This window comes from Aricia agestis, chromosome 3 (assembly GCF_905147365.1).
Source record: "Aricia agestis chromosome 3, ilAriAges1.1, whole genome shotgun sequence".
NCBI classification, from domain to species: Eukaryota; Metazoa; Arthropoda; class Insecta; order Lepidoptera; family Lycaenidae; genus Aricia; species Aricia agestis.
Genome location: NC_056408.1, coordinates 17,495,068 through 17,516,250, shown reverse-complemented (window position 1 = coordinate 17,516,250; position 21,183 = coordinate 17,495,068). Strand labels below are relative to the sequence as shown.

At 35.8% G+C, this 21,183-nt stretch overlaps 1 protein-coding gene across 1 annotated transcript; it reads left to right on the top strand.

Annotated features, from left to right (window-relative positions):
* The first annotated feature begins 221 nt into the window (after positions 1–221).
* On the top strand, positions 222–19,998 carry LOC121725584 (pyrimidodiazepine synthase-like). Its single transcript, XM_042112606.1, has 6 exons — positions 222–390; positions 15,442–15,612; positions 16,016–16,182; positions 17,462–17,564; positions 19,212–19,345; positions 19,722–19,998. Exons 1-6 carry the CDS (start codon positions 363–365, stop codon positions 19,839–19,841), a joined length of 723 nt encoding a protein of 240 aa, XP_041968540.1. The 5' UTR covers positions 222–362; the 3' UTR covers positions 19,842–19,998.
* Positions 19,999–21,183: the final 1,185 nt, after the last annotated feature.

Here is a 21,183-nt window from a genome sequence, read left to right as displayed (position 1 = left end):
TAATAAGTGTATGCATATTTAACGTAATGGTTCATCATTTTCGTAAAGCTAAATTGATAAAGTTCATGCATTTGTGACTTGTGTACGGTACATGAAATATGAATCATATCGTGAGCGTGACCTTAAATAATAACCCAACCAAATTAAGAGGGTATGCAGTAACTTTGAAGTAATGTAATTGTTTATGTCATTTGAAATTGAAGGTATTTTAAATCAACCGGGTCGCGACTCGCGAGTGATGTCATTGCAGCTTAATTTAAATGTGACGTATCTTTTTTCCTATTTTCACGCTGGATTTGGTACAAGATAGTTCATAGTACAGTGTTTTTAAATTTTAGTGAACGTACATACATTTGGGAGTCATGTCGTACTACCAGAATAGAAATACCGGTATGTAAATACATGTTTATCAATGGTTTATCACACAGAATGTATCGACACATTTGTTTATTGAATTTTATCAAATGATCTTTACATTACAATTTCTATGCGCAAAATAATAATAAAAAATCGACATCATTAGTAACAAGTAACAACTAACATTAGTTACTTACCTACTAGTTACTACTACCTATATTATGTATAGGTACATTTTCTTATTTATTTCGCCTAGAAAACCTGAATATTGTCTGAATGTATTTTGCTAGTTGCTGGCTGCTGCAATTAATACTTGTGAAAATGACGATAATTTCAGGAAAAACACTATGTAATTGTAAACAATAAACATCTGTAAAATATTCCATAGCCCCAAAAAATCAGCTGTTCCCGGTGATGCCATAAATATTGACGTTTTTAATTTTTATGCGTTTGGATGTTGCAATGAGTACTTGGTCAATACCTTTGGCCAATACCGTTTCTTTCTCATACTTTCCAGGATTTCCTAAAAATAATCAAGATGTTACTATAGTTATTTTATTGATCTTTGAACATTATTTGTAATTTTGTATTGTAACGAACTTTAAACGAAAAATGATTTAAATTGTGTTTAGCCTTCCGATTATAAACCGATTTAGGTTGTAGATGTTACTGCCAAAGAGATTATAGGACTTTTTATTATTACCGTATGTACCATACATTCGGTACTGTATGGAATTTCCGGCTATATTTTAGTTTTTCATAAGTTTTCGCGGACTATTGATATAATATATGTTACGCTCAAAGACCGAAAACGCTCAGTGAGCGGAAAAATAGCTCATAACGCGTTGTGGTCACAGCAACGAATACTATACTCACAAGGAGAAGAAGCGGAACTTCATAGAAAAAATTGTACCCCTCAAATTCTTTAGTACCTGTGAAGTACCAGAGGGCGCTGAAGTGGCGATGACGTCAGCTGGCGGGAAATTTAAAATTCTACCATTCTCTATAGCGGGAAATTTGAATTTTTAGCTGGGTGGGGTGGCGATACTCTTAATTAATAAATCCGAAAGAATGGAACTATCAGAATATAATATACCACATTTTAATTGGAATAATATATTCTGACAGATCCATTCTTACAGTTATTGCATAAAAACAAACTAGCTATTTGACCGAGCTTCGCTCGGTATTCGATAAAACACGAATAAAATGACATTTTCTAAATATATATATATATACAAGAATTGCTCCTTTTAAGATATAAGATAGAAATAAAACAGATTTATACAATTTTTCAAAATTTTTATTTATTCCAAAGGAAACTTTCATTGACTTCCGGTTAGCCATATGAAAATATATGAATCATAATTGCGTGAAATTCAATAACACTATAACACATTAGGATTATGATCAATTTCTATATTAATTATTTGTTTAACGCACAAGAAAAACAGTTTCGAAGTCGATTTCTCAATATAAACAAAACACAAACACACAACAACATAAACATGGCAGGAGTCTATTTTTCAATATTTAAAGTGTCTCAACTTCTAACTGGCATAAAAACATACACAGGGTTTTACGGAGGACATAATATTATAGTCAACTTAACGTAAATTTGCTGTTAATGAACAAAATACGAGAAAATATTTAAGAATATAACCTCAGAATTTCACTTGAAAATAAACTTACCAAGTAACCACAGATAGCGAACTAACTATTTTATGTTGCCAGTACAGATGTCTATAAAAATACAAATATTTTATTTCTAATTTTGTTCAAGAATGAAATAGCTTTTAGTTCGTGATAATTTAAACAGCTTTGAAGTTTTGCCAATTAAATTTTCTAACACAATTTGCAGAAATATCAATAAATACAAATATTTTCTAAGAAAACATGATGAAATTAAAAAAATAAAACTACCACAATGGATTCTTTTTAATAGTGGCAAACATTTGAACCAGCGCAACTAGTGTAAAAATATCTATGTGTGGGTGAGCTTTCACCGACACAGAAGTGCACACCCCCTGCAGGTCACAGTGAAACAGCCACAACGCGAAATTCGCGTTGTGTCTCTAATGAAAACGGCCACGGCCCACGACGCGTTCTGGCAATCACAAAAATACCATAACGCGAAATTCGTGTCGTGGCTGATATGCAATTCGTTCATTTCTTGATTTGTTCTTGATGGATTAATCGTCCATAGGTATGGAAGAATAGAGACTGGAGCATGTTCGACCACTACTCCGCCGTTTGTGAACCGATTTTCAAAATTTTTGTTTTGTTATATTAGGTTTCACTCCAATTTGGTCCCATTTTCACAAAAGTGGTGATCTGATGATGAGATCCATGAGTAATCGAGGGAACTCCTCAAAATTTATATGGAAACATATGGTGATTTTGATTTTATGAGAAGCATCCTAAGCATATGCTACCAAAACGCAAGATTTTGCACCAAGGTATACTATGGTTCCGAAGGTACTAAGAGAACTCCGGATTCCTTATAGATACAAGTTTGGGGGTTTAGGCGTTGTTTTAAAAACTGAAAGCATATGCTACTAAGTAAATTACATTCATCATTATCATCATCATCACTACTATGTCAGGGTCACCAATGTCACAACTCACATGGTTGTATATGGTTATGGATACAATATATACACAACACCATAAAATATCATCAGTCATCTCGTTATGTCCTTATTTATTTGGTACATTTCAAAGCGATTTTAATACAAAAAAATATACTTAATGTTGTTTCAAAATACATAATATTTCAAGTACCACAAAATAGAACATATTAAGTAACAAATTCAACCTTTACTCCAGAGCGTAAGGCACACATTTGGGTTGGACTGAAGGAAACGGGGCACTATAGAAAAAATACTTGTAAAAATTTTTCGTCAAAATTTTAACCTCTTATAACCACCCTTTTTGAATATACTAATCGATAGGGGGCGCCAAGGGGAGCAAAAAAGCTCAGATAAACTTTTCTCAAAAATCAACCCCTGTCGAAAGACAGGCCGAAATGTGACCCTCGTTAGCACGGAGAAAATACTTAAAAAAATTTGGACGAAAAAATTCAACCTCTTATAACCACCCCTTTTGAATACACCAATCGATAGGCGGCGCCAAGGGGAGTAAGAAAGCTCAAATAAACTTTTCTCAAAAATCAACCCCCGGCCAGATACAGGCCGATATACGAACCTCCTTAGTATGGCGAAAATACTTAGAAAAAAATTTGACGACAAAAATACAACCCCTTATGACCACCTCTTTTTATTATACCAATCGATAGGGGGCGCCAAGGGAAGCAAAAAAGCTCAGACAAACTTTTCTCAAAAATCAACCCCTGTCGAATGACAGGCCGAAATGTGACCCTTGTTAGTATGGCGAAAATACTTAGAAAAATTTGGCTAAGGTTTAGGAACCTACGTCAATTAAATGTTGGTGACATGGGTTAAGGAGGATTGTTTTGGGTGAGAAAAACTCCTACTTACCGTTTCCACCGCCAGTAAACTCTTCGTTTAGAAGAAATTCGCATTTGAGATTTTCGTAATCTTCAGATAAGATCATCTGTTTTCTGATGTTTACGAAGTATTTTTAAGGCATCTCAAGGCTGTGATGAGTGGGTCTTACTTAACTACTCAGCTACGTATACCGAAGGGGGGGGCTCGGGGGGCACAGCCCCCCGCCAAAACAAAAACAAACACAATCTAGAAAGTCCAAAAGTAGGTTAGGTTAGGTTGGAACTTAGACCACAACACCCAGATATAGGACTTCCGTCCGTCGACTTTCTTTTATAGTAGTTTGTCAAATAAATTGGGGTAAGTTTGTAAACATTTACCAAGATTAAGATAATATTAAGGGGTTGAAGTATTTTCTTACGCGATGGTTAGTAGGTAACTAAAAAGAGTGAAATTATTATTTTTAACAAAAAATTAAAACCGACTTCCAAGGTAAAAACAATAATAACATCCTGATAATATGAACTAAAAAGTATTAAATAATTTTTCCTATCTAATAGTGCCTTTTTCCGAATTCGGCTAAGCCTCAACTATTTCTGTACTCAATCTTCATAATTTTGAAGTCGGTGCCAGTTCCAAAAATTTCAAATATTCTGTCAGAGAAGTGAGAACTAAAGATTCAGCTATCTGGTACCGACTTCAAAATGATGAAGATTGAGTACAGAAATAGTTGAGGTTTAGCCGAATTCGGAAAAAGGCACTATTAGATAGGAAAAATTATTTAATACTTTTTAGTTCATATTATCAGGATGTTATTATTGTTTTTACTTTGGAAGTCGGTTTTAATTTTTTGTTAAAAATAATAATTATGTTACAGATAAGAAGTAGACCGCGTGAAGGATCATAGGCTATCGATTTTAATCATTTTTTCAGTGGCTATATATTTTATACCCGTACGACGCCGGGGCGGGTCGCTAGTTTTTTAAAAAGTAATCTGATCTCAATGAATAATAAAAACATATATTTATTTTAATTTATAATACTACTAGTTGATGCCCGCAACTAAGTTGCGCCAGACAAACAGAGTAATAATAATATTAATACGGATAGTATAGAACTTTGGATATTTTATAAATAATAATTGATAAACACGTTATGCAGTGATTTAGTAAAAGAAAAAATATTTTGTAGTACGCGTGGTAATTCAAATATAATCTTCCATGTACCTATTGACGATTAATCAATCTAGAAAAAATCAAGTAAGTAAAACGAATAGCATATCAGCCACGACACGAATTTCGCATTATGGTCTTTTTGAGATTGCCAGAACGTGTCGTGGCCGTTTTCATTAGAGCCACAACGCGGATTTCTCGTCGTGGCTGTTTTACTGTGACCACAACGCGTTGTGAGCTATATTTCCGCTTACTGAGCGTTTTCGGTCTTTGAGCGTAACATATTATAATTTATAATATACTAGCTGTCCCGGCAAACGTTGTTTTGCCATTTAAAGCATCGATGATTGAAAGTATTTCGCCTATAATATTATTTTATTGAAGTGACTAAATAAGTATATGTCACCATGGCAACGTCCATCGGTGTCCCGTCGCACAAACAATGGTCGCCGTCAGTCTCGAGTTGTAATATGGTTGTAATAATTTACTTACTATTATTCATTCAACAATAATTATGCACTTATCAATATAAAAAGTAGCCAGTAGCCGATTCTCAGACCTACTGAATATGCATATAAAATTTGGTAAAAATCAGTAAAGCCGTTTCGGAGGAGTACGGTAACTAACATTGTGGCAAGAGAATTTTATATTTAAGAAAGATTATATTTCGCGGTTTATTACGGACTACTAAAAATAGCCAGGTCAAATAAAAAATGTTTTCGCAGGCCAGCTGCTAAGTGATAACAAAACGGGGGCTTCCATTAATCACGAGAGGTCAATATAATATTAATTTAACTTGAGCCATTGCTTATGGCGAGATGGTCTTAAAAAGCGGCCAAGTGCGAGTTGGACTCGCCCATGAAGGGTTCCGCAGTAGTAATAAGGTTTATTTTAATGAAATTAAAAGGTTTTTGATTTATTTTTATATTTCAGTTGATGTAATGAAAATTAATTTAAGGTTTACCATTTATGACGTATAAAAAAACTACTTGCTAGATCTCGTTCAAACCAATTTTCGTTGGTAGTTTTTATAGTAATGTACATCATATATTATTTTTAGACTTATCATACCCCTACTTTAGAAGTTAGAGGGGGGGTGACACAAATTTTTCCACTTTGGAAGAGTCTCTCTCGCAAACTATTCAGGTTACAAAAACATTATAGAAGAAACTTCAATATGATTTTTAAAGACCTATCCATAGATACCCCATACGCATAGGTTAGATGAAAAAAAATTTTTTTTATTGGTTTAAGGTTTACCATTTATGACGTATAAAAAAACTACTTGCTAGATATCGTTCAAACCAATTTTCGTTGGTAGTTTTTATAGTAATGTACATCATATATTATTTTTAAACTTATCATGCCCCTACTTTATAAGTTAGAGGGGGGGGGGACACACATTTTAGCACTTTGAAAGAGTCTCTCTCTCAAACTATTCAAGTTAGAAAAAAATGACATGAGAAACCTCAATATGATTTTTGAAGACCTATCCATAGATACCCCACACGTATAGGTTAGATGAAAAAAATTTTTTTTGTTTCAGTTGTACCTATGGGGACCCCTAAAATTTTTAATATTTTTTCCATTTTTGTATCAAAATCTTAATGCGGTTTACAGACTACATCTACTTACCAATTTTCAATAGTATAGCTCTTATAGTTTCGGAGGAAAGTGGCTGTGACATACGGAAGGACAGACAGACAGACAGACATGACGAATCTATAAGGGTTCCGTTTTTTGCCATTTGGCTACGGAACCCTAAAAACTCACTACTGTACACAGATTACTAAAGTTTCTACGTAAACGTAACTACTGTCCATTTTAAATCATATTAAGTAAATAAATAAATTATGAATGAAAATTGTTCGATACGGAATTACTTATCGCGGTGTCGATGCCGGCATGTTGCCGAAATATATTTTCATAGTTCTTGCAATTTCGACATGTTTGCCCACTGCTCAGTGTATCGTTTATTTCAATGACCCACATTTACTAGTTATGTAACGCCGAACGCGTCTGTTTTTGTAGGGATCTGCGATACGAAGTACGAACATATTAAGTACAACCACACAGAAATTAACCTAGCACCTTCTTCCATAGAATATTAAGATGCCTAGTTTTAACTAACACTTTTTTTGTAATACGTTACTGCAATTTATGCATTTTAAATTCAACAATTATGATTACCAAGTTAACAATTCTATATAGACTATATCATATTAGACTTAATAAATAGGTAATAGGTAGTTATGAAATGCATTTAGCAAAATATGTATTATTTTCGTCAATAACACGTTTATAATAAGTATATTTGTTTAACAACACTGTTTAAAACTTTGAACCCAAAGTTTAATCTCATCAAATAATTTAATATCAAAACGTATGACGGAACCATTGTACTTATCAAGTACTTCGTACTTGACATTTTAAATTATATTTGTCTAAACGCTTTTTTACATTCGGCACTCGTACGATAGACTTATTGACCTACATCCTCGCCCCATCAACCTATTATTAGGTTTGCTAAAAAATTGCTAATCATAATATTCAACCAACGAGATCAAGCATGTTTTCCTGTGTGTATGTATAGATTGCCTAGTTTATTCTGTATAAGCCTGGGCCCTAGGGACTAGGGCAAATTATTTTGCTCAACTTCTTTTATTTTTTCGACTTGATGACGTTCGCAACTCCGAGCTCCGTTACGCCAGAGTCGTTTATCGCGCGGGAACTGTTTATTTTTCCAGGATATATATTATCATATGTCCTTTCCCGGGACTCAAAGTATGTCTAGACCAAATTTCAGCAAAATCAGTTTAGCGGTTTGGGCGTGAAGAGGTAACAGAGAGACAGACGCACTTTCGCATTTATAATGTTAACTAGCTGTCCCGGTGAACTTCGTGTCACTTTAAAACCTTCCCTCGACTTCTACGAATATTTTAAGACTAAAATCAGCCCAATCCGTTCAGCCGTTTTCGAGTTTCAGCGCGACTAACACATTTGAAAATCCATTTTTATATATATAGATATGGATTGGGTTCTTTTAAAATGACAGTTATTAGCAATTATTCTAATCACCTGCATTACTCGTTGAATCAAATAAAAAGATCCAGAGACCGATTACAAAACTTTCTTGAATGGTTACAAGGTGACTGTGCTAGAATTCAAGAAATAAATGTGAAAGGTGACGTCATTGTATTAAACACTTGACCGTTATTTGAAGCATAATAATTGAGATAGGCACTTCTGTTTCCGCAGATTTTACCTCCTTTTCTTTCCTGAATGTTGGTAGCTCTGTCAACCTTGGCGCCATCATCGAGCAGGTAGAGGGAGAATTCCCGCTCGACTATGATCATTGGCGTTTTGTTTTCCGCACCGCACAGTCGTGCTCAGAAGTCATTACGTATTATACCTCCTTATTATATAACTCCTAGTTATATAATTTAAGTATAAAGTGAAATAATTTCAGTGTTGTGTTTTTACCGTTTTTCAAGGTTTTGGTAATTCACGTAAGTTATATTTTTATACATTTTTTCTTTAGAAAAGATGAACATTTCATATTAATAACGATTTTATCGTTCGTATCGTTACTTTAATAACGAATATAAATTTAAATACTACATTTAAATTTTTAAATATTAATTTTCTAGTTAAGTTCTTGTGTTTGTGTTCTTTCCTAGGTTAAGGTAGCTATTAATAATGAATAACGAATGTGAATTTGTTCATGATTCGGTAGTGACACCAGCTAACGTTAGATTTGAAACTACCCACTAATGTGGTTAATAAAAAATTGCACATTGTTCTCGTGCAAGGTCATCTAGTAGTAGTAGTTGAACAAATGATTCGAGCTCGTCATCGACTTCTACTTCACACAGCAAACGTAAATCGAGGCGCCGCCGCCACAAAAAGGGGGGGAGCAAATACAGACTGCGCTATAACCACCCTTTAGCTAAATTAACTCAAGAGGTTAATGAACTTAACAAAAAGGTTAATTATTTTTACGAAAACCGATCTATTTTTCAAAATCATGCAATTGCATCGACGATAATGTCAGTCGGGAATTGTATAGCAAATCAAATGAAAATGAAACGACCGTTAGAAATTCTTTATAACCGAATCTTGTTTTTGAAATTGAAACAAAACTTAAAGAAACGTCCGTTACGAAAACTTCTCTTTCGGGGGTTTTGGCTATATTAAATAAATATTCAACATAACGAATGGTCAGAAGTTCGTTATTCTGAAGTTCAAGAATTTTATAATCATATACTAGTTTTTGTTGATTTAGAGGTCAATGATGAGCTTAAATATTTAGATTTAAAAAAAAAAAAAAAAAAAAAAAAAAAAAAAAAAAAAAAAGCTCACGTGCACAAATCATACGCGGCATTATTATATTGCGTACTTATGCAGCGCGGAGCAATCTGCTCTTGAGAAATTGTTACAATGGTCACACGCTTCAAGCTTGACCCCTGAAGGTTTAATGAAACCGTTAAGGATTTGTATCACAACGTCAGAGTTACTTCAATTAATTTGTGGTCTGAGCTGGGCTTTGAGATCTATGAGGTTTTCAAATGAGACGCAATGCAATTATCAATTTCGTTCATGACCCAGTTCTGGCAATCATTTTATCTAAGTTAATTCCGAGTTGCTGGTGTCACTACTCGAAAAGACTGAGGGAGCTCGCAAAACCTTTGTTGCGAATAGTCAGAACAATGTTGCTGCCGCTGCGCAAGCGGGTTCTAGAGCAACAGATTGACTCGCCGCCCCCCGCAGGGGCAGGCTAAGAGTTATATATCCGCGCAGGGTATGTCTCATGGATGTTGTGCTAGCTCGCACATTTCCCATGCTCACCAGTCTGCGCAAGGCTGTTCTTACAATCGTCCCCCGCAGGGACAAACAATAAATTTTGAACCACGGTCAATGCCTAGCAATGCACGAAGTTCTTTTCACTCGAGAGCTTAGCCTACCCCCGCAGAGGCAGACTAAGAATTATATACCCGCGCAGGGTATGTCTCATGGATGTTGTGCTAGCTCGCACATTTCCCATGCTCACCAGTCTGCGCAAGGCTGTTCTTACAATCGTCCCCCGCAGGGACAAACAATAAATTTTGAACCACGGTCAATGCCTAGCAATGCACGAAGTTCTTTTCACTCGAGAGCTTAGCCTACCCCCGCAGAGGCAGACTAAGAATTATATACCCGCGCAGGGTATGTATCATGGATGTTGTGCTAGCTCGCACATTTCCCATGATCACCAGCCTGCGCAAGGCTGTTCATACAATCGTACTCCACGGGGACAAAGAAATAATTTTGAACCACGGTCAATGCCTGGCAATGCACGAAGTTCCTTTCACTCGAGAGGAGCTCGATTGGACAACTGAGGGAACTTCCACGGCAAAAGTACCCGTGAATATGCCGCTTCTCTTTCGGATCTCGGGAATCTCTGGGATCTCGGGAATGCCAAAAAACGTAACTGATAATCAAAAATTCAGAGCGGGTCAAACTTTGAAGTTTTACCACCGTTTCTCGTTGGTAGCGCCTAGATGCTCCAGGTTATTATTATAAAGATTCTAAAAGGGTACCGCATACCATTCATGGAGAAACCACCTCGGTTCATTCCAATATTAAACCAAAATCATTTTTCTACCACAGAGTCTGAAGATATGTATCTCCAAATTCGACAAATGATATTCCAGGGTGTCTTAGAAGTTGCCAGCCCCTTGCCAAGTTTTATTTCGACAATGTTTCTGGTCCCTAAGGTCGACGGGTCCTGCCGTCCTATTTTCAATCTTTCCACTCTATTCGATTATGTTTTGACTCAGCCATTCGGGCTCATAAATGTTCAACTAATAACAGTTTCGTTTTGCAACCCGACGATTGGCTTTGCAAAATATACCTGTCCCAAGCTTATTTTACCTGGCAGTCGCTCCATCGCACTGACGGCTCCTACGTCTGTATACAAGGGACAGTTGCTGCAAATTACTTGCTTATTGTCCGGTCACCTGCTTCCCTGACCAATTGGGTTAAACAAACCCTCAGAGAGCAAGTTCTGCGTATCATCGTTTATTAGGACGATTATCTTATTGCTTATTAAAACAAAATCATCCTACAGAAGCATGTCCACATTTTGCTTCAAAGGCTTTACTTACGCCTCAACAAAACCTGGTATTTCTAGGTGTTCGTTGGAACACGTTTCAAAACGAAAAGCTACTTCCAGGCGAGAAAATGTCTAAAATTCATCAAAAGATTTTACCAGTCCTGCCTTTTTTGACTGCCATAGTGTTTCAAACAGCTTGGACCCCCTGGAATTACGCCGAGATGTTGCTTCACTCTGCATCCTCTATGGGTTGTATCACGGGGAGTGCTCTGAGGAATTGTTCGGAATCATACCACCTGCAACTTTTCGCTATCGTCCCACGCGAAAAACATACCATCCTCATCATCTTGATGAGTGGCAGTCTTCCACAGTGCGTTTTTCGCGTAACTTTCTGCCGCGCACTGTAAAACTCTGGAATGAACTGTCACCAGCAGTATTTCCGGACCGATACGACCTGCAAACCTTCAAGAAAAGAGCGTATACCCTCTTAAAAGGCCGGCAACGCACCTGCAGCTCTTCTGATGTTGCGAGTGTCCATGGGCGACGGTAGTTGCTTACCATCAGGTGCCCCGTTTGCTCGTTTGCCCCCTTATTTAATAAAAAAAAAAAAAAAAAAAAAGTCCTGAGTCCTGACAAAGAGTCTGGTAGATCTAAAGACCTTGCAGAGCATCCTCGGTCTCCTGAACTTCGCCAGTTTCATAGTACCGAAGGCTACATTACCGAGCTCTCTTGTCTCTTCTCATAGACTTGGATAAGTCCGCATTTCCGAATCGCTGCTCTCTACCGAGACAAGCGTTACGTTTAGCGACGATCTTCGGTGGTGGTTGCAAAGTCATCATCTATCAACTTCCATTCATTGGGGTCAACCATCGCACTGCTTGGCAACAGATGCGTCGGACCTAGCTTGGGGTGCTCAACTCGACCACCTTTCCTTAACGGGGACATGGTCAGCATAAGAATTTCATGCATTACAATCAGAAGGAGCTTCTAGCGCTCTGCTTCTCCGAGGTCAGCAGTCAGCACCAGACTCTCACTCGCTCGACAGTTCTTTGGCAGAGCGACAATCGAACAGCTATAACCTATATTTGGGACGAAGGTCGCACCAGGTCAGATGCCCTGATGGACATAACCATTCAGATTTTTCGAGTTATTGGATCATTCCCAAATCTGTTAACTTCTTGCACGGAGAAGATCAGAAAATGCGGCTTACTTGTGTGACCGATCTATTTGCTTCCGCCGAAGCTCATGTAGTGACTAATTACGTAACTCTCGACTTGACCGATCAAGCAGGTTTATATCACGATGCTATGATGCTCACAAGCCGACGGCCACAGTCCTTGCAAAATTCTTAGCTTATCTATTTTTAATAGATTAAGCTCTCTTATAATACTATTTTCTTACATAAGTAGATATCTTCCATGTCTGATACAGAGATTTCTGGCCCTTTAAGTTCTTACGGTTTGGTAAAACATGTTAAAATATATTGCATTGAAAAAGCTTGTACAACATAAATTAAGAACTTATTGAAGTCTTATACTGTTGACGCCAGTTGACGCAAGTCATTTATTTGTATTTTTTAGACATACAGATATTTTGCTTTTGTTTTCGTCGGGCAGACGTGTACATGATCTTACACACTGTAAGAAAACAGTGGTTTAAAATTCTTAATGTGATTAATTTATTTAGTCATAACTAAAACGAACAGTTCTGATTCTAGGCAATCTAGCTGGAAGATTTTAAGCAATCCCAGTAATAAGCAACCTTGCTGTTTACTGGTTGCTTGTCTGAGACAACTGCACCACCAGGTAACGTCCGCTCAGCTATGGCTGAAAGTTGGATAGACAATGTATCCATTCATGAAATACTTTTGGGGCCGTTATTGAAAATCGGTACAAAAAACTAGTACTTTAATCTAATTCTAACGATTTAAGAAATTATTTTGTTCCTTTAGTTGATTTCATTATGTCCATATCAAAGCTTTTACAAGTTGTATTTTTGATGATTTGTAGTAATTGTGTAAAAAAGTGTTTGAACACTGGATTTTCTATTCCATCACTCTTATATCACCTATATATTCATTTATAAAGTTTTAGAAGTATTCCCACAAGGAATTACTATTTTTATTTTATATTGTTATATTTTCTTTTCACATTGGCGTCTTACTTTTATTTTGTCACATTGGCGTACATCATCACCAGGCGATAACAAACACGTCTCAATTATTATGCTTCAAATAACGGTCAAGTGTTTAATAGCAGCGTTTTACCCTGAAATAAAACGCTTATTAAATACTTACCTTATTTGAAGCATAACTTTATTTCTGCCTGGTGTAATTTCGACTCAATGATCATAGTCGAGCGGGAATTCTCCCTCTACCTGCTCGATGATGGCGCCAAGGTTGACAGAGCTACCAACATTCAGGAAAGAAAAGGAGGTAAAATCTGCGGAAACAGAAGTGCCTATCTCAATTATTATGCTTCAAATAAGGTAAGTATTTAATAAGCGTTTTATTTCAGGGTAAAACGCTGCTATTGTGCCGGCTGAATTTTATAAATGGAGGTCGTTACCACGGCTTAACCGCTTAACTGTTATCAATGAATAATATTTAAAATGTTCACGTATAAATATGTATGAGGAACGGAACTAAATCTTAATTAGGCTCGTTTAAGTTAGGTATTTCACATAAATTCAGTCTGATGTTAATCAAATTCAGGAACGCACGCTTCAGATCGTGCTCGACAGTTTGAAGTTTTTAAAGGCATCGGAGTAGTAAATTCCTAAATCGATGTATTTAATTAACAAAAAATTAAAACCGACTTCCAAGGTAAAGACAATAATAATATGAACTAAAACGTATTAAATAACTCTTACTCTATAATAGTGCCTTTTTCAGAATTCGTCTAAATCTCAACTATTTCTGTACATACTACAGTCTTCATTATTTGAAGTCGGTACCAGCTAATTTTATCGTGAGTTCAGTCAATGACAGAATATCTGAAGCTTTTGGGACTGGTACCGACTTCAAAGTAATGAAGACTGTAGTATGTACAGAAATAGTTGAGATTTAGACGAATTCTGAAAAAGGCACTATTATAGAGTAAGAGTTATTTTATATTTAATCGTTTTAGTTCATATTATTATTGTTTTTACCTTGGAAATCGGTTTTAATTTTTTGTTAAAAATAATAATTTCACTCTTTTTAGTTATCTACAAGATAAGGCTTAATGCGTAAATAACCACTACGAATGTTAACTATTCACATTATGTTACTGTAAGCGAAATTGTGGTAAATGCTTGCAGTTATCTAAGCGATGCTGCAATTTAAAAACTTTTATATTTAAAGGTTCAGGAGTTCTGTTCAGTGCCTTTGGACCAAGAGACACCTTCGTATGAACTTTCTCTTATTCGTAACATATGTTTAAGTTACTAGAAACAACATTTTAACCACTATGAGTCTTTTGATAAATTTCAAGGATTTCCCTCGATTGCTCATATATCCCATCATCAGCTCACCACTTTCGTAATTATTATACAAAATCAAGATTATATCCTATACAATAACACAAGAATTTTGAAAATCGGTCCACACACAGCGAAATAATCATCAAAAACATCTGCTTCGATGCAAAATATCACGAAAAGCATCAATAATTGGGTCATAATGTGATGACCCATGGCATAATTATGATTTTGATGATGATGATAAAATAAATTGATGTGTTGGCTTATGCTTTCAGTTGTTTAAACAACGCCGAAATCCCCGAACCTGTATCTATAAGGATTCAAAAGTTCTGTTGGGTACCTTCGGATCCAGGGTATAACCTGGTGCGAAATCTTGCTTTCTGGTAGCATTTACCTCGAGTGCTTCAGAAAAAATTGAAATCACTATAAGTTTCCATACAAATTTCAAGGAGTCCCCTCGATTCCTCCAGGATCCCATCATGAGATCACCACATTCGTGAACATGGTACCAAATTCGAGTTAAACCCTATACAACACAAAAAGGATTTTGAAAATCGGATCACAAACGGCTGAGTTATCGTTGAACATACAAAAAAAAAGATACATACAGCCGAACGTATAACCTCCTCCTTTTTGGAAGTCGGTAAAAAGAGACGGTCTGGAACGTAAGCCGTGAACGGGCAGCCAAAAGTTGTCTTCATTTGGATTACGGCTACTCCTATGGCTACTCTGGCTTCAGGTTCGCTGCATCTCTTTCTAGAAAGCTTGTTCTCACATTCTTCGTTAAAACTCAATTTAGGGACATTGTAATTTGAAATCTATTTAGTGTCTGCAGAATGAAACTGTAAACTTCGATGTTTTTTGACAATTATTTTTGTTTTTTCTCCAGGATCCATGGAGCCCCCGCCGCTATCGAACAAGCTGAGGCTGTACCACGTGGACATGAACCCCTACGGGCACCGGGTCCAGCTCATATTGGAGGCGAAGAGGGTCCAGTATGAAGTGTACAAGCTCGATCCCCTTAGGCTGCCGGAGTGGTTCAAGGCTAAGAACCCTAGATGTAAGTATTAGCCTTAAGACCTGCAACATTTTGCGTATTCGTCAAAGGTTAAGTGCTATCAGAAGTATGGATTAATGACAGATGGGAAGTGGAAAATATTTAGGTCGAATAACTAGTTATGCCAAGCACACATTGACATAGCCCAACCAATGTTTATTTATTAATCTGTATTGTTACATCAACATAATATTATTATATACCGCAATTTTTAGAATTTGTAGGCTTTTTCTGCGTAAATGCGGTGTCCCACAGAAACTATTTTTCCGCAGTAAAAACTACAAACTCCAAATTCTTTGGGCGCCAAATAAACAATAATTTCCTTCCCATAAAATTAGTAAACAATAGAATAACTACTTTACTACTAATTTATAACAACACAATGATTACTTGTTATTTATTCCAGTGAAAATCCCCGTGCTGGAGATACCCACGGAGAGCGGCGACAAGTTTCTGTTCGAGAGCGTCGTGATCTGCGACTACCTGGACGAGAAGTACACGAGGAGGCCGCTGCACTCGCGAGACCCCTTCGTCAAGGCGCAGGACAGACTCCTCATTGAGAGGTTCAATGAGGTACTAAGAAAAATCTGGTTAAATGCACGATGACTACTAGCTTAATATGAGGTTTTTTTTATGAAAATATAAGGGGGCAAACGAGTAAAAGGGGTCACCTGATGGAAAGCAACTTCCGTCGCCCATGGACACTCGCAGCATCAGAAGGGCTGCAGGTGCGTTGCCGGCCTTTTAAGAGGGAATAGGGTAATAGGGGAGGGTAGGGAATAGGGATGGGAAAGGAAGGGAATAGGGGAGGGTAAGGAAGGGAATAGGGTAGGGGATTGGACCTCCGGTAAACTCACTCACTCGGCGAAACACAGCGCAAACGCTGTTTCACGCCGGTTTTCTGTGAGAACGTCGTATTTCTCCGGTCGAGCCGGCCCATTCGTGCCGAAGCATGGTTCTCCTACGTTTGACGTATCAATTTTTGAAAAATATTTGCTACCAATAATTATTATTGCATAAAAATAGATAAAAAAACGGTGGCTAGCCAATTGACGACTTAAATTCACAATAAAAAAAAGGCCTTTTCGATGATAAGGTTACTGAAAACTAACTAAATACAATATCTGTGTCGAAATAAAAGACTCACAGTAATTACCTACATTTTTACTTCTCTCTGACCAACCTCTTGGTTCACCAAACGTCTTCTGCGACTATTGAAGTGATGAACTACTTCATACAACATACTAAGTACTTCCGAAAGCAATTGAGGTCGTGGTCGCACTTTAAAGATTATTTGCACCAATGCTGCCAATAATGTTATGCTAATCTTGTGTTAAAATATTTAATATCAATACATACCTAATTAATGGAAGATGAAAATAAAACTAAAGCTAATTCTATAGTATTTAAAAAATATATTATATTAAATCAAAATATCATTAATATCATTTTGATGGCCATAGGAAATTTTTACTTTTACGGACGAATTAATATCGTTTCATAGGACTAAATAATTATTCCAATAAAAAAAAAAGCCTTTTACATCTTTACTCCTAAAAACCAAATAAATAATAAATCACCTTATTAGATCATGTGGCGTCTTACGTAATTTATGGACGCTCCCTAGAAGTTAAATTTATTATTTTGTAATAATATTTATTTTCATCTGTATCTCTCTCTTTTTACGTTATATAAGGAGAGACAGAAAAAATCATTCTGTCTCTCCTAAGTCCTAACTAACATAGAACCAATTACATGACTAAAATATTCATTTCTTAGAAAAATATATACTTAAATACTTAATTAAATAAAATTGATCTTAAACTTCAATTATGTATTTATTATATTTCAGCTAATCAAAGGCACATTGGAATGCTTCGACACGAATTTTGCGTTCGGCGGTGAACAAATTTTACAAACTGTCGATATATTGGAGAAAGAGCTGGCCTCTAGAGGTATGTGGAATTTAAACAACTTCCATGTTCCAGTATGTGGAATTTAAACAAGTCAGGGTAACTTACTTTTACGGATTTTTAATCGGTGCGCTAGCCACTAACCAATAAAAATATTATACAATGTTTTTAGGGTTCCGTATCCAAACGGTAAAAACGGGACCCTATTACTAAGACTTCGGTGTCTGTCCGTCTGTCTGTCTGTGTGCCTCCAGGCTGTAATTTAAGAACCGCTATAGCAACACTTCTGAAATTTTCACAGATTGTGTATATCTGTTGCCGCTATAACAACAAAATATACTAAAAACAAAATAAATTACATATTTAAGGGGGGCTCGCATACAACAAACGTTATTTTTTTGCTATTTTACTCGATATCAATAACGGCAATACTAGGCACTTGAAATATTCACGAAATACTCAGTTTTATTTGTACTTTTATAATTTATAATAAAATTTAAATAAATGAAATAATTAAGGGGGCTCCCATACAAAAAACACAATTTTTAGCCTATTTTTGCTCTATTGTGGTATGGAACCAGTGTTGCCAGATTTTTTTTTGCCAAGTCGGGACTTTGGAAATTTTTAAGTGAAAATTCTTCCTTCTAAAGCGGGACATAGTAAAAAAACGTATATAAAATCAATTAAGCTTAGAACAAACCTACGCGTCAGTGACGGAGCGTCAAGTTGCGTCAAGTTGTCAAATGTGTTTTTTGTATACAAAACACACATTTGACAACTTGACGCTCCGCTTCGCAGTCGCCTGGTCGCGTAGGTTTGGCCTAAGCTTAAAAGTTTTCGAATTTTTATATTACGTTACAACAGATAGCAAAAGTAGCCATAGAAAATTCACCACTCTATCTCCCACACTCTCATCTTCATTACGCACCTTTCTTTCTCAGCACGCTGCATGTACGTTCGAATTATCCCCGAAAAGCGGGACATTTAAATATGATTTAAAAATCGGGACGTCCCGCCGAAATCGGGACGTCGGGCAACGTTGTATGGAACCCTTCGCACTTGGCCAATTTTATTTTTTGTCTAGTAAATTTTGTAACTTATATCACTTAGATAACACACATAATATTTGTACAGTAGCGCATCTATTGTGTAAATGTTTTTATTAGTAAGGACTAAGAAGAAATAGGTAAATCTCTACGAATAATAAAAACTAAGGTAAAATAATTCCCATACTTCAATCGTTTTGAATTTGGTTCTCAAGGTTCTCTTCGCACACTAATATAATATTATGGCAATAGCTACGAAGCACTACATTCGAATTGACAAAATAAAGCTGTTGACAATGATTGTCACTTCTATAATTACACAAAATTCTTGCATGTATTTGGGTCTCTTTTTGCATAAAGTATGCATGTATTCAGGGTCACATTTTGTAGAATCGGAACAAATTTTTTGACACAGTTTTCCTTAGTTTTTATTATTCGTAGGTAATAATCCTCCATAATTCTTTAATCTTAATATAAAAATTTACAAAAGGAGCAAAAACGGGCTAGTGGCTAGTTCCCATTGTTAAGCACTCAATACAACTCCTTTGCTCAAAGTGCCTCTCGTTTACTTTACCAGGGTTGCCATGTAAAATTATTTTATTGTCATTGCCATTTTTACTCAATACATCCCAAATATTTTCAGGAACAAATTACTTCGGTGGGGACACGCCGGGCATGTTGGATTACATGATATGGCCGTGGGTGGAGAGGCTGTATCTGCTACGTTGTATCAACCAGGCTAAATTTGAACAGAAGCGGGCCGTTTTCCCGAATTTTGTAAGTATTTAGACTTTACTCAACACACCTTCTTTGACTAGCATTTAGGTAACCCTGCAGGCTTAACATGACAACATTAGAAACAGGAAAGAATGGACTTACTGACAGATTTTAGTGAGAAAATGGCGGATTTCCTTTATCTATCTGTCACTTTGTCTATTCTTCCGTAGAAAGAGTCAGTTTCTATGGTGACCATGATAAGCCTGTTGGTATATGTTTACCCCCTTCCTCATAAAGATGTCTTTCCTGTCTTTATGTCATGTGCCTTTTAAAATGTGCCAGAAATAGGCCTTGTTATTTGTTGTGAAAATATTTTTATTAATAAGGTGTTTAAAATTTATAGCTGTAAGTGAAATATTAAATTTCAATATTTTAGGCTGACTGGGGTGATCAAATGCAGCTAGACCCGGCTGTAAAGAAGCTATCACACGCACCCATGGAGTATTTGGAGTATTACAAAAACGCCCGAACAAACTCCCTAGAGTTTTATGTTTAAGTAGTCGACCAGTCTGTTCATATCCAGAACTCATAAGCAATTAATGTTTTTACAAAAATGATGAAGTTACAGTGATACTTACTAGTTACTACAAAAATTTTAGAGACTGCACGTTTTTTATCATAATATTTTTTTTGTAATATCCGAAAATGCGAATTCGAAATTAAAAATTAAAGCGCCATAGGCCTTAAAATATGCTTACAAGTTACAATACAAATTTAGGTAGGTTTAAAGGATTTATTCTCAGAAGACATACAGTCACTTATACAACATGACTGGTGAGACATGATCAATACTTAAGGAGAGTACTCGGTACTCGATTCTCGTTATAATTATGTAATAAAATTAGGTACTTACTTCATTTTTGACCGAATTTCCCGAAATAAATGAATCATGGACACTTAGTAAATTACGCGGCTAGGCAAGTAGGCATACTATACGGCTGGCGCGGCGGCGTGTTCCACCAAAGAAACATATGCGTTGTCCATGCGTTGGGTAAATAATTATTTAACTTTAAACTACATTTACTCGGTGATCAATTATTAATATTACTTTTTTTTCCACCTAATATAATAACCAAATATCACGTCCTCGAGTATTGAACATGTTTCACCAGTCACGCAGTAAATTCGGCATACTTATTTAACGAAATCTCATTAAAATGTGATATTTTTACTCTGGCAATACTATTATAAAAAAGTACCTTGATTCTTGAAATTTCTGAACGACAAAGCATTTTCCTTTCTGAAATTTGTGGTTCCGTTACAATATTGTGTTCATGTTTTTCCGAAAAATTATATACTTATATTTTATTATACTTTTTAGCATTTTATTATTATTTATTATGAATTTCATATAGAAACATTTAAAGCGCACAAATGTAGTCAGAGTTTTTTTTTGCAAAAGGTATTTTAGGGTTACATGGTAACTTTATATTAAGGAACTATAAGGAACCCTTAACTTTTTTCTGTCCGTCCGTTTCCGACGCCCTTCCTTGATAGTTGCGGTATTTTTTAAATAAATTAAGTTTAAATTAAGTAATTAATTTTGGTTTCAAGTAAGTACTTATTTAAATGATATGGTTATTAATTTTGCAAATGGGTATTGATATCTTTAATATTATTATATAATATAATTAAAGTAGGTACCTACCTATATGTAACAAATGTTGTATAAAATAAGTTATTCAGACACTAAAATACTATAAATTAGAATTATATTAATGATGAATCCTACAATGGCTCTTTACAGAGCCTCAGTCTCAGTTCAGAATATTATTATTAAGTAGTTATATCATGCTGAGTTAACTTATGGTAAAAAAAATTGTACTCAAAAATATAAA

Coding starts and splice junctions, on each gene's coding strand:
- LOC121725584 (XM_042112606.1), top strand. CDS start 363: ATGTCGTACTACCAGAATAGAAATACCG. Junction 16,183..17,461: donor TCATTGAGAGGTTCAATGAG/GTACTAAGAAAA, acceptor ATTATATTTCAG/CTAATCAAAGGCACATTGGA. Junction 17,565..19,211: donor GAAAGAGCTGGCCTCTAGAG/GTATGTGGAATT, acceptor AAATATTTTCAG/GAACAAATTACTTCGGTGGG.